The sequence below is a fragment of the Eleginops maclovinus genome, chromosome 18, assembly GCF_036324505.1.
Source record: "Eleginops maclovinus isolate JMC-PN-2008 ecotype Puerto Natales chromosome 18, JC_Emac_rtc_rv5, whole genome shotgun sequence".
In the NCBI taxonomy this organism is placed as follows: Eukaryota; Metazoa; Chordata; class Actinopteri; order Perciformes; family Eleginopidae; genus Eleginops; species Eleginops maclovinus.
The window spans coordinates 3,729,591-3,743,426 of NC_086366.1; the positions used below are offsets into that span (position 1 = coordinate 3,729,591).

General features: G+C 41.2%; 2 protein-coding genes across 2 annotated transcripts in view; both read left to right on the top strand.

Moving 5' to 3' along the window:
* Positions 1 to 613: 613 nt before the first annotated feature.
* On the top strand, positions 614 to 8,699 carry LOC134880685 (integral membrane protein 2C-like). The gene is made up of 6 exons (XM_063907710.1): positions 614 to 930; positions 3,410 to 3,553; positions 3,761 to 3,952; positions 4,172 to 4,282; positions 5,392 to 5,542; positions 7,089 to 8,699. Exons 1-6 carry the CDS (start codon positions 835 to 837, stop codon positions 7,178 to 7,180), a joined length of 786 nt encoding a protein of 261 aa, XP_063763780.1. The 5' UTR covers positions 614 to 834; the 3' UTR covers positions 7,181 to 8,699.
* Positions 8,700 to 11,027: 2,328 nt separating this feature from the next.
* The window catches only part of prss16 (serine protease 16), an 8,712-nt gene continuing 5,903 nt past the window's right edge, over positions 11,028 to 13,836 (top strand). The window contains exons 1-6 of the mRNA XM_063907349.1: positions 11,028 to 11,235; positions 11,729 to 11,886; positions 12,175 to 12,217; positions 12,679 to 12,862; positions 13,180 to 13,303; positions 13,602 to 13,679. Of these exons, the coding sequence (XP_063763419.1) occupies positions 11,175 to 11,235; positions 11,729 to 11,886; positions 12,175 to 12,217; positions 12,679 to 12,862; positions 13,180 to 13,303; positions 13,602 to 13,679 (648 nt within the window). The 5' untranslated portion in view covers positions 11,028 to 11,174. The remainder of the gene's footprint in view (positions 11,236 to 11,728; positions 11,887 to 12,174; positions 12,218 to 12,678; positions 12,863 to 13,179; positions 13,304 to 13,601; positions 13,680 to 13,836) is intronic.

Consider the following 13,836-nt stretch of genomic DNA (forward strand, 5'->3'; position numbering starts at 1 on the left):
TAAGAAATTTAAAAAATGACAACAAGTTTTTAAGAAGTCAGTTCTGTGAAAAAAATGTCAGATTTCTGAGAAATGTGAATTCTGGTTTCTGAAAAAAAGAAGCGGAACTGTAAGTCAGAGTTCCAAGAAAAAAAGAACAGAATAAAAAGGTCATAATTGGAGAAAAGGGTTCAAATTCTAAGGAAAAGTTAAGGATTACAACAAAATACAGAATTAAAAGAAAGTAGTTCAAATTTGGAGGAGGTTATATTTTTTTAATTTCGAAAGAAGACCTTTAAAAAAAGTCATAATTCTGATGACAATGTTGAAAATTAAACAAGCCGGAAGTGCAAACAGTTCTCAAAATTCTGCCTTTTAGTCTCAGAACTAAAATAAAGAAAACAAAAACATTTAAGAAAAATAACTGAACTTTATGGCCTATGAAACATTTATAGGAAGTGCAGAAGAACCGCCCCTCTCGTGTTCTTCTAGTAACACTAGAACCGCCACTGCTCGTATTATTACCGTTTTAGATCAAATGCATCTTGACCCACACACACGCACACACGCACACACACACACACACACACACACACACACACACACACACACACACACACACACACACACACACATCTGGTACAGCGTCGTCCTCTTCACAGTAACAGAACAGCTGCGCACTAGTTCTTTAAGGGCAGGGGGGAAAGGAGCACACTTCCGGTTTCTACAGACAAAAACAGAGAGAGGATCAGCCCAGCAGAGAGACAGCCGAGAGACAGCAGAGGACAGACGATCGGAGAGACTTTTTTTTTTTCTACAGAGAGGTTTCCACATATCCTGCCGAGACACGGAGCCATGGGGAAGATCAGCTTCCAGCCTGTGGCGGGACAGAAAGTGGACAAGGAAGACCACGATGGCGACAAAACAGAAATACTCATCCCGCATCCGATGGTGGGTAAAACGCACCTCTTAATCGCATTATTCTGATATTAAAATGCATGTGTCGTCTTTATATGATAGGATCCCCATGTAATGTGGTCTCTGCTGCAGTTGTTCTGCACCTCCACGAACAGCAGGGGCTTTCTGACAGCACCCATCGCCATTTGGTTTGCATCAAAAACCTGTCACTGCTCTGCGCCACCACGATAATTGCATGTTTTATTCAAGTTATGAATGTGCAATTTCGTGCTCTTTGTTAGGACTGTATAGAGGATTACAAGCTGTTTAACCAGTTTAATGATCTCTTGTGTTTTTTTTAATTTCTATTACTGGCATGGTGTTTTAAAGAAGGAATAAAAACAACTCCTGGAAATGAAATGCAGAAATAGCATGAGGTTTTTTGGCTGACAAAATGGCAGATCTGGGGCTTGCAGCGCATGCAAGATTATTTTTCACTGCTCGAAAAGAGGCAGAGTCCTCAACTTTGCTGTAGCAGCGTCCCAGCATGTCCTCTAATCAAAGGTACACGATGAGCCCTGCACATGAACGACTATAGACAGGACATCAGGCATGCATGAATGAGGTGATTATGGTGAGAGAACAGAGCTGGAGTAGCTGTCAGACTTTTGGGATCTGTTCCCAGAAATGTTTTGATCCCCAGACGGACAGGCCTCATGGTGTGTCACACTCTCAGGCGGTGTGAAGCCTTTAAGCGGGGTTGGAGAACACGAAGAACAGCGCCACAACAGGAACTAGTTTGGTGGGAAGTGGGTGTGTGTGGGTGTGTGTTCCTACTTGCACAATTGAACTTGTCCTCACTTACACTGTGTCTCCAAATGCTCCTACAAAGACACTCATTAATTTCTTTGCATGGAAATACTGACACCGTGCTAAAATTAGGAGCAGGAACGTACAGCGTGTTCTGCAGAAACTGGGAAACAAAGACACTGCTTCCTCATTTTCTTATATCATCTCCTTCTTGAAATGATTGAACACAGAATTGTCATCATGTTTCTTTGAAGGTTGGAACAACAACCGCTTCCCATCCTCTCAATAATTGCCTTTTACAGGTCGGGCTAAGAATAGCTGAAGGTCTTTGAAGTTTTGTGCACATATTTGCAGGTGCAGCTTTTGTCTCAATTGTCTAAAAATTAGGACACAAAGAACAATATTCAGGGGCATAAAAACAGTAATAAGTGCTGTGTTTAATGTGAAATGGGCCCAGATTTAAAAGCATACAGGAATTACCATATTTATCTAGCAGAGGATATTGTGCACCTGCAGTAAGCTGGCTGCTGGGTTGGAGTCATTAAGAGCTAAATAAAGACTTTAATAGTTAAAACAGTCTGCTTCTTTTCATTATTTAAGGTTCATATTAGTATTTTGTTCCTCTACTGAGACATGTTTACACGCTTTGATGTTCAAAAAGCTCTTTACACCCTCTGTCTGAAACCACGGCTGCTCTGATTGGTTAGCTGGCCTGCTCTGTTGTGATTGGTAAACCGCTTAGAGATGTCCCGCCCCTTAATCTATCACTTACAATGTGTTGGAGCACTAGCCAATAGAAGCGCTAGTATTACGTAGTGATGTCACTGTGGAGTCCTATCGTGGTAGGGGGGAGTGAGTCGGAGAGAAACTCCCTCTGGAGGACACACAGGGATTTATCCTTTGCAGACCATTTACATGCACCAAAACCTAACTACCACAGGACAGGAAATGGAAAACCCCATAAAGCATAATAAAGCCTCTTTAAGGGGCATTCTAAGATTTCCTCGAGCGTTTAAGCCCGTAATTAACTGAAACTGATAGCAACCATTGTTATTTCCATACAGAGAGACACATTTCCCAGCCAACAGCACTCCTCCGTTGGCCATTATTTTTGTGAGCGGCTACTATCTGGGTGCCACGCTGCAGCTCATGTTGGGCGCGTGGCAGCAGCAGATGGGCTGCGAGACTGAAGGCGTCTGCGAAGATTACTCACCAGCTCACTCAAGTTTTTTTATTTTCAAGCGCGCCTGTCATCCCTGCCTCTGGCTTGGCTCAGTGCTACTCTACTAATTTCAGCTCAAAATGCAGCGCCGCTATTCGTGTGGGCTTCTATTTTAGCAGTTAGTTAATTTGGGTCATTTTCACATTCTCGTCATGATGGAGATGAGTAAGAGGAAAAATTGGATTGAAGCTGTCAGGAAATGCTTTTCTGTGTCTATTTGAGGTATATTTACAATATCCACAGTCCCTGGTAGATATCACACACACTAGTACTGACTATAACAACCCGGTGGGGCAATATATAAGGGATTTTAGCCTTTGCAGACCATTTACATGCACAAAAACCTATATAGCACACTACAGGAAAGGGGAAACCCCAAAAAGCACATCAGGACTTCTTTAACATTTACCCGACTACTCTTCTAAAATGATTTTTGCCTTGTTGCCATCTGCTGTCGGACGAATAAAGGATTTCAGATTTTATATTTGTGTGTTTTTCCAGGATGAGGATGATCTGTTTCTGCCGCTGCGGCCCAGAAAGTCTGCCTTCAACAGCGTGTGCTGCATGACGTTCGGCCTGGTGGTGTTCATGGCCGGTCTGGTCCTTGCCTCCATTTATGTCTACCACTACGGCTTTATACCTCATGTAAGACCCTGAGTTAATATTACTCTACTTTTTCTTTAGTAGAGGATCTTTTTCCTGTGTCTGGTTGTTAGTGTTTCTTTTTACATTGGGCCTTGCATCAAATCCTGTATTTCTAAAGTCACTGCTCTAAAAGAAGGATATTCCTGCCACATGTGTGTTCCTGTGAGTGTGTGGATCTACGTGCTCATGTATTGTGTGTATGTGCAGAAGCCACAAGGCTACTCAGAACTCTGCAGCTTGATGTATGATGATGACCCTGAGTACGGTGAGCTGCGTGGGCCTCAGGTGCTGGAGGAAAATGTCGATATTTACCTGGACGAAAACTACGAGAAGATCAGCGTGCCTGTGCCTCACTTCGGAGGCAGCGACCCCGCTGATATAATCCACGACTTCCACAGAGTGAGGACAAGACACACACGTATTTGACATAAATAACTAGGGAAGAAACCCACTTAGTTTACCATTAAATGTTTACTATATGTAACTCATAATTGTAAGTTCAACAAATTCGATTGGAGGAGGAGCAGATCTGACGATGTAAAGTTGACAACTAGAACCACCAAGACATGACAACATGAACACAATTTACAGTTTTGGTCCATCTGCTTTCTTCTCCAGGGACTGACAGCCTACCACGACATTACTTTGGACAAGTGCTACGTCATTGAGCTCAACACCACCATCGTGATGCCTCCACGCAACTTCTGGGAGCTCCTTAACAACGTGAAGGTAAGGCAACAGCAATCATAGACACCATCATAAGCAGCATTTTCTCTGGAAATTATAGAAAACAAGGGCTTTATTTCGTGCCTTTGCTGTTCCCAAATGAGAAGACTTTTAAAAACAAGTATTTCTGTGAAAAGTTTGTTGGAATTCTGTTTGGATCCCAATAGCAGTCGATGATCTGACGTATTATCTGGTTGTCACAGGCCTGTATTTGGCCTGTCAAATCATATCTGTGGCAGCCGTGTGTGGTTAGAGCACCGGCTGGTGGGGTGAGGGGAGTGGCTTGGCCGGAGACCAGACAGCTGATCGGAATCAGGTAATCAGTCAGTTAATATAAAGCATGTTGGTAACCTGGTTCTGGTCTGTCTTGCAGTAGGCTGGGTCCCTGTTCAGGCGCCACTGTGAGCAGGATGGCTCAGGTAGAAGGCAAGAGACGGAAGGGTACGGGGTTGGGCAAAAACAATAGCGTTTATTTCGTCCGAAACGTGCAAACAAAAGACAGCTCCTCGGCACTTCCAGGACGGGCAAGGCCAGGACGGGGTGTGTCGTCTTCCCAGGACCCAGCCTACTGCAAGACAGACCAGAACCAGGTTACCAACATGCTTTATATTAACTGACTGATTACCTGATTCCGATCAGCTGTCTGGTCTCCGGCCGAGCCACTCCCCTCACCCCAGCAGCCCGCGCTCTAACCACACCCACAATAGGCTTTGGGATGTTAGTATGCTAACGGCTATGCTGGCAAGATCGGAAGATGCTAATATGAGTCGTCTAAAAAACCTCTAAGCTTCTTTCTCAACATCTCAGTCCTGGACTTTGTTTTAAAGACTTCTTCAAACGTTTCAAATAAATCCTGTTAACAATCAATATTTCCTGTGGAGCGGTTTCATTTCTGACAGAGGAATATAAAGTGGAGGTTAACACTTTTGATAGCTCCATCCATTTGGAGCTCTTTCTTCTGCCATAATTATCTTGTTTTCCGTTTGGTTAAAGCACTTTGTGTCTTAAATGTGCTTTATAAATGAAATAACACTTACTTTTAAAGGTAAGCATTATCAAATTGCAATATGAGTGCGTATCCCTGTGAGCTAGTTGTTATTGTGCCTCTGCAGAAGGGAACATACCTGCCTCAGACCTACATCATCCATGAAGAGATGGTGGTGACGGGAGAAGTGCACAACATGCGTCAGCTGGGACCCTTCATCTACCGCCTGTGCAACAGCAAGGAAACGTACCGCCTCACCCGCCGCCTCACCCGCAGACGTGAGTTGGGTTTTTATTCAATTTTAATATAGAGTCAAGGCTGAAGCAGGAGGGCAGAAAACATATCAGAATAACTACACACTATTATAAATAACTTTCCAAAAATGATTACAACAATGTCTACATCAAGGTAAGACCCTAACAGTTATATACTGCGGCTGAAATAATAAATACAATACCACAAAATGATAAGACAGAGCAAATAGAGTCTAATAAAGTCTACAGATCATACGAAAAGAATTCCACAAACCATATCATATTTTTTAAGATCAAACAACTTAGCTTCATAATCAGTTTTCTTGTTCTGTAAAAGCATAATATTGGTTAAATGAACGAATGAAATTCAATATTACAATGGCTGATTAACATAGTTATTAAAAGGATTATTAGAGAGGTGCAGGAATGAGTCTTAAACCCAGAGATGTGTTAGCATTTTAGCACCTTTTGAAGCCTTGTTTTCTAGTTTTGGGTCAACACAAGCAGAAGATATTTTCTTGTTTGTTCTAAGACATAAAACACGTCAGTAAATACCCCACTGGTGAATGTTTGATGACTAAATTTGCCCTCTAAACGCCATAACGCCTCCATTAGCTTAGCGGTGGTGACGTGAAGTCATGTGACCGTGATGTACATTGTGTATGTTAGCTTTTTACCTCTTGAAGATGAAGAAGATTCAACTTTATTGTCATTGCACAGAGTACAAGTACTAGGACAACGAAATGCGGTCTCTGCATTTGACCCATCCTAGTGTTAGGAGCAGTGGGCTGCCATTATGTACGGCGCCCGGGGAGCAGTGTAGGTAACCAGTGTCTTGCTCAGGGACACCACGGTGGCACTTGGTCTTTCGGGGACTTGAACTGGTGACCTTCCAGTTCCCAGGCCAAGCCCCTATGGACTTTGCCACCACCGCCCTCTTGCCATTGCATTTACCTTTTAAATATCAAGTGGTGTCTATATATGGAGATTATCCTGCTGAACAAACATGTGGGTATCATTAGTGTGTTTGCCACAGATCCTATTTTCAGCCATATTCCAAAATCCACTGGAAAAATCTCATTATGTTTTGTCGAGGGATCCCTTTCAATACGTCACCACTTTATAGAGGGACACATTGAAGCCAGTTCCCAGTGATTTTGTACTAATTGACAGAAGGCACCATGGGGACACTTTTCATAAAAAAAACCCCCCCCCACTACCGCATTAAGAGCCCCCTGCAAACAATACATGCATGCTAACAATACTTTTTTGGACAACTAGTGCAGTAACTATGCTACGTTGCTGCAAAGCGGGAGCGTCAACTATTACTGATACGCCTCTCAGGTCCAGATTGCATCACCAGAAAAACACCCAAAAAGTGTGACCAGTCCTCCAGCTTGTACATGTTCTGTTGTGCACACTATCTTCAGACCATTTTAAACAAATGATCCTAATGCAAAGTGGTAGGGGATCAAATTAGGACATGTCCGCAGTACAAATGACGCCTGAAGGCCCTCTGTGGTTTTATAAACTCTCCCCCTCTCTCTGTTTCACCCGGTTTCGCTCTCAGGCATCAACAAGCGCGATGCGAAGGACTGCCACCACATCCGTCACTTCGAGAACACATTCGTGGTGGAGACTGTTATCTGCGATGAGGCGTGAACACGATGAACCCCCCCACCCGACCACCACCCTCCATCCAAAGGCACGTCTCCAGCCACTGTAGCACCCAACTCTTGATTTTAGTTTGATTATTGCACATTTTCCTTATTATCTCTTATTATTTCACACCCTGTCTTTTTTACGAGTTGTTTTAATGGTGTGATGAAGCTGTTGTTTCCCTCTAAGGATTTTCCTCGTAGCAAAGTCCTTAAGCCAATAATGAATTGTAATTTCCTCTGGGGATTTTTATGATGGTTATTGTCGTCGGGGGAGATGACTGTTGCCATGTGTTGTTAGGGCGACTATACTTTTTGTTTTCTTCTTCTTCTCCCCTAGAGGGTACTTTGTGTTTCTCAGTAGCACTGACACACTCATTAGTGCAGCGCATGACGCCATTGCTTCTCTGAGCAAACATAAGGCATTGATTTCCATTAGTTTTTATGTCCGCTGTAATGTAAACGGGTCATTCCAGAATCGGAGGACCATTTAGACATCAAACCTTTGAATAATCAACCCTTTATTTTCTTATTTTCTGATGAGTATTTGAGAAAAACAGGTTGTCAATCATCAGAACTATGTATTTGTGCAGCTCGTGCACCAATATTACATTTCATTTGATGCTTTATTTGTTGCTCAATTGTTTGCTAGAACTCAACTAGACATCAAATTAAAAAGGTCTGTTAACTTCTTGATCTATAATTTCAAATTAATACATTTTGAAGGAAGATTGTGAGTTGTGGCAATAAAAAAAAAAGGCAATTTATATTCTGGGAGACTACAGATATATCAACAATCAACAAAAAGTCAATACAAGCGTGTTTAGAATGTTATATTTGACATGCAAGTTGGTCAGGGACACAAGAAAAATGCCATTTTAGGGGGTGCTCGAGGCTATTTGGTATTTAAACAATATTTTAAACCAACTTTTACTACAACTTTGTTTACATTCTGTCCAAGGACAAGTTTGTTTATCGCAACAAGTGCATGTTTTAGCATTTTGGGCATGGCTTATTGGAAATTTCAATGGTGGGATAGAAAACGTCCTCCATTTCTGGAACGACCCAAACATGTAACTGCTGTAGCTTGCGTCTTCATCCATTGCTTGTTTTTCTATTTCCTAAAGTTCAATCAAGTTGCATTGGTCAAAGTCTGCATTGCTTTTATGTAACCTGATCCATTGAAACTTGTAAACACCAATGTTTATTTTCGATGCTCTCATTCGTCACCAGCTTTGCTTTAAAGTCTTTTATTTTTCGTTATGCTTTTGTGATCTATTTCAAAATAAAGGTCTTAGTTTTTTCCTTGCATGTGTTTATCTATAATACATAAACAAAAAGCACAGTTAGGATGTTTTGTAAAACCACGTTTAAAGCCTTAGTCCAGAGTCAGAGACTGGACTAAAGTCAGTACGACTAAAGGGAGTGAATTATATGGTATGTTAGTCAAATAAAAACAACTCTGTATTTTATGTCTGCTGATTAAATCATGAAATATGTCTGTGAATAAAGTTGGGAAAATATATAGGTCTCTGTTGATGCTTTTAAAAAACCAATTTAGAGATACTTGTACTTTGAGATTTCCATTTTATGCTACTTTGTATTTTTCCTCCACTACATTTATTTAACACCTTTAGTTGCTAGGCAGATTAGGATTAATGATGGTAAATATAATCAGCCCTTAAATCAGACTGTAGTTCACCTGCAGTAAATCCAGCAGCTACCCTGCAGTATACAAAGCCATTCAAACTAGCTGCACCTTTACCAGCTCTGAGAACACTTTAATGATCAATCATTATAAAACATATCAGAGATATTATTCTGAAATGGACCAATCAGACAATGACTACTTTTACTGTCGCTACTTTAAGTACATTTAGAGGAGAGTACTTTCTACTTTCACTGGAGGAACATTTAGAATACTTTTACTGTGACAGAGTATTCCTACACTCTGGTACTTCTACTTTACTCAAGAACAAGACCTGAGTACTTCTACTTTACTCAAGTACAAGATCTGAGTACTTCTACTTTACTCAAGTACAAGATCTGAGTACTTCTATTTTTGCTCAAGTACAAGACCTGAGTACTTCTACTTTACCCAAGTACAAGATCTGAGTACTTCTACTTTACTCAAGTACAATATCTGAGTACTTCTACTTTACTCAAGTACAAGATCTGAGTACTTCTATTTTTGCTCAAGTACAAGACCTGAGTACTTCTACTTTACTCAAGTACAAGACCTGAGTACTTCTACTTTACTCAAGTACAAGACCTGAGTACTTCTACTTTACTCAAGTACAAGATCTGAGTACTTCTATTTTTGTTCAAGTACAATATCTGAGCACTTCTACTTTACTCAAGTACAAGACCTGAGTACTTCTACTTTACTCAAGTACAAGACCTGAGTACTTCTACTTTACTCAAGTACAAGATCTGAGTACTTCTACTTTTACTCAAGTACAAGGTCTGAGTACTTCTACTTTTACTCAAGTACAAGACCTGAGTACTTCTACTTTTACTCAAGTACAAGACCTGAGTACTTCTACTTTTACTCAAGTACAAGATCTGAGTACTTCTACCACCTCTGGTTTTCTCACAAAACATACTGATATCAATTCATTTGTTGCAGTTATTAAAATGATGATAATTATCTGTATGATATAATATAATAGTTGCAGATGACTGCTGATAGGCTGCAGACACTAGGTCCTTTATTTTCCAGAATCAATCAATACATTTATACATACAAAATGTCATCGTATAGTTTGTGAAGAAAAAGTCTTAGTATAAAATATAAAGTACAAAGGCTGCCACTTTAAAAGTATACACTTAATTAGAAAACATCATTATTTTCTCATCCTAACCTCAGATTGCTGTTTTATGTTCTCTGAATGTTTTATAAATAATCTGTGGGACTCAGGCGTTCGTCTTCCTTCAGTCTCAGAGCCAGCAGCCTCACCAGATGGAAGGACCGGCAGCAGACTGTGAGGATCTGCATTACGTCATGTGAAGGTTTAAAATCACCCAGGAGAAATCGTTGCAAATGTAATTAGCCGGTGATGATGCAGATTACCCTGTACTGGGTATCATCTCGGACTGGTTTCATGTTAACTACAGACCACCCTGTCAAATGGGGCCACTGGTGTTTGTTTTTCTTGTTAACATGCAACAACAACATAGATATGAAGAGTGGAAGGACGGTGTGATGCAAGGGCTAAGTAACCATGATGACATTGCAGAAATAAAAATAAATGAGCTACCTGATGCAATACTGTGTGTTGGAAAATCCCTCTCAGAGCAGATAATGAAACAAGGAATCAGAGGACGTGCACATGCATGCTTGTAATTAAAGGATCAAGTTGTGAAATTGAGTTTAAAGTTTCCTTCAACCTTTTAAAAGTATATATAATTTCAACAGACTACTGGTCTTTCACACAGGAGACCTCAGTGTGTGTCCTGTGTAACCAAAAGTTGTCAATAATTCACAGCTTAACCTAGTTAGATATTAAAAGAGAGGCGTGTACATCCTCAGGAAGTTAATGGTTATTATTTGGGCTCGGGTAAAGTCTCCAGGAAATGAATCTAGGTCAATCAAAAATTAACCTAGAATGATACTGAAAGGAATAATGCTCCTCCAACTGAACCAAGGCAGAGAGATCTCATTACATCACCAAGCTGATGCTCCTTTTTGCTGAGCACACACACACACACACACACACACACACACACACACACACACACACACACACACACACACACACACACACACACACACACACACACACACACACACACACACACACACACACACACACACACACACACACACACACACACACACACACAATGTAAAACATAATGATGCACAGGTCCTATTACTGTTTTTGCAGCTCTTCAGGGTCTATATATTGAGCTGATGAGAGGTGAAGATCTTCCTGATTCCTTCATTTGGGATCTGCTTTGCAGGTAGCTTAAATTATCCTGATTTGGTGGTGAAGATGCTTTTCTCCGAGGCCCAATGTCTCATCCTTCTTCTCGTTTTGAACTTCACTGATGCCGGTGAGTTGATGGTGATTTATTGGGGATTTCAGAGCTTCAAGACATTAAAAACAAAGACACATGTGAGGACTTTCAAAGGTATTTGATAGCTGAACCCTTAGCTCAAATGTGTCAAAGCTTGTCATTTCAGGTTATTTATGTTTGCAGCTGTCAAAAGACAAATCAAACAGGTGCAGGTGGTGACAGTGAATCCCTCGGGAACTCATGTAAGGGTACTCAATTTGTAGGAAGAGGTTTAAGTACTTGTGCAAACCCCCACATCAGTGACAAGAACATAAAAGCTGTTTTCATCAATCAAATGGACAATAGAGCCCCCAATAACAAGCATTTCTAGAGCAAGTAGGCACAACTGTAATGAAGACAATCTGAAATCCTGATAAAGACAACTAGCTCAACAGTTTAGCTAAGAAAAGATACTGAGGGCTGTATTTTTGCACCTGTGCACCAATATGAATCCCTCTAATCCCTGCTGCTTGGTTTCTTTTAACACCAGGACGGATTCTGATGCAGATGAAGCAGCGTGCGCGTGACGTGCAGCTGCAGAAAGCCAAGCAGCAGCTCCTGACGGTCGGTCTCCAACATGTGAAGGAGGGCCGGATTCACCAGCAGCTCGACCACTTCAACCGGCAGGACGACAACACCTTCTCTCAGGTAGAGAAACATCAATCATCAATGATATCCAGGTAACACATGAGGAAGATTCTAAGGCTTTATCACCAAATGTACAATAGCTACGGCGTATAAAAGTCCCAGGCTTCTCCAACATACAGTATATTAAATCATAAAAAGTAAGGAAACAAAAAGGAAAAATCCAACACAAAGCTTGTTAACGTGCATCTGTCCTGGCAGCATCAACACTAAGGTTATGAGTGTGCTGCTGGTTTGGATCAACCTCAGTGAAACGTTTCTTTGGTTATTTTCTGCCTCTGTTCCCTGCAGAGGTTCTTTGTGAACGAGGCGTTCTGGCAGAGTCCTGATGGTCAGGAGACTTGGTCGAACTGAGTATTGCAAGAAAATCAAATCATAGGTCGTTTAATTTGTTTTTGAAAAGGGATAATTATCTGCATTAATAAACTATCAAACAGTTGTGAATGTTACTCAACAAGATCTAGTTTTCATACGCAGCCTGATGTTGTTAGGCATCCTTCAGAATAATAAAATAGCATAATAGTTCAAATATATAACAGTGGGGTAAAAAGCAGATGCAAAACATCAGAAATAGAAAATAAATTGTGTTGAGATTGCTTATATTCTGTATACTCAAACTAAGCAATAAGACATGTAAATAATAACAAATACATATCTTATCCAACACACTAACAGGCAGGTAAATCTATGCAAACTATTTGAAACCATTTTTCTAACTGCAAACACTTTTTGCATATAAAGTACATCATCTCCCACTCACGTGTTCCCCTCTTTAAAACATTTACTACCCTCAAACTGTCTGTTTTTTTCTTGATTTGATAAATTGTACCTTGCTACACATCTCCTCAGGGCACCATGTCGACATGGCTGCAGAGCACGGAGCTCTGCTATTGGCCGTGGAGCATCGCTTCTACGGTATCAGCATCCACCCTGACGGCCTCGAGACAGAGAACCTGGCTCACCTGAGCAGCCAGCAGGCGTGAGTGTGTGTGTGTGTGTGTGTGTGTGTGTGTGTGTGTGTGTGTGTGTGTGTGTGTGTGTGTGTGTGTGTGTGTGTGTGTGTGTGTGTGTGTGTGTGTGTGTGTGTGTGTGTGTTTGAGGTATTTGGTTTGATTTGATCAATTAAAACATTTATTAAAATAATAGAATAACACAAATACATTTTATGTGTGTGTGTGTGTGTGTGTGTGTGTGTGTGTGTGTGTGTGTGTGTGTGTGTGTGTGTGTGTGTGTGTGTGTGTGTGTGTGTGTGTGTGTGTGTGTGTGTGTGTGTGTGTGTGTGTGTGTTTTCCCCAGGCTCGCTGACCTGGCTGTCTTCCACCAGTACATCAGTCAGAGCTTCAGTCTGAGCCGCAGAAACATCTGGATCAGCTTCGGAGGCTCGTACTCTGGAGCTCTGTCCGCCTGGTTCAGAGGAAAGGTGAGGAAGACATGATCCAGCACACAAGACAATCAGTAAACTGTCACGGTAGATCTTTGGAAATCTACCCTGTTGGTTCAGCTTTAAAAGATAAAGATGCTTCTGGTATACTTTCATCTCTCATGTGAGACCTGTTTAAAAATGGTCTCACCTAATATTGAATCCCAAATCTGATGAAAGGCACTGGATGCATTTTCTATTTTACATACCAAGTCAGAAAATAGACACCAAACTAAATGACAACAGCCTCCATATTAAGTAATTCATTAAAGCTCTCTGTTCCTCTTGCTTCCTGCAGTTTCCTCACCTGGTGTTTGGAGCCGTGGCGTCTTCTGCTCCTGTCGAGGCCAAGTTGGACTTCTCTGCCTACAGCAATGTAAACCGGCACAAACCATAGTCACATTATGGGCATATTAGCCAGGAATTCTAAAATACTGACTACCAATGCAACTCAATTAGCTGCTAAGACATTTTGACAAGTTTCAGGGGGAATAAGTCAACAAATTACAACAAAAAAGCACAAAAACCCCACA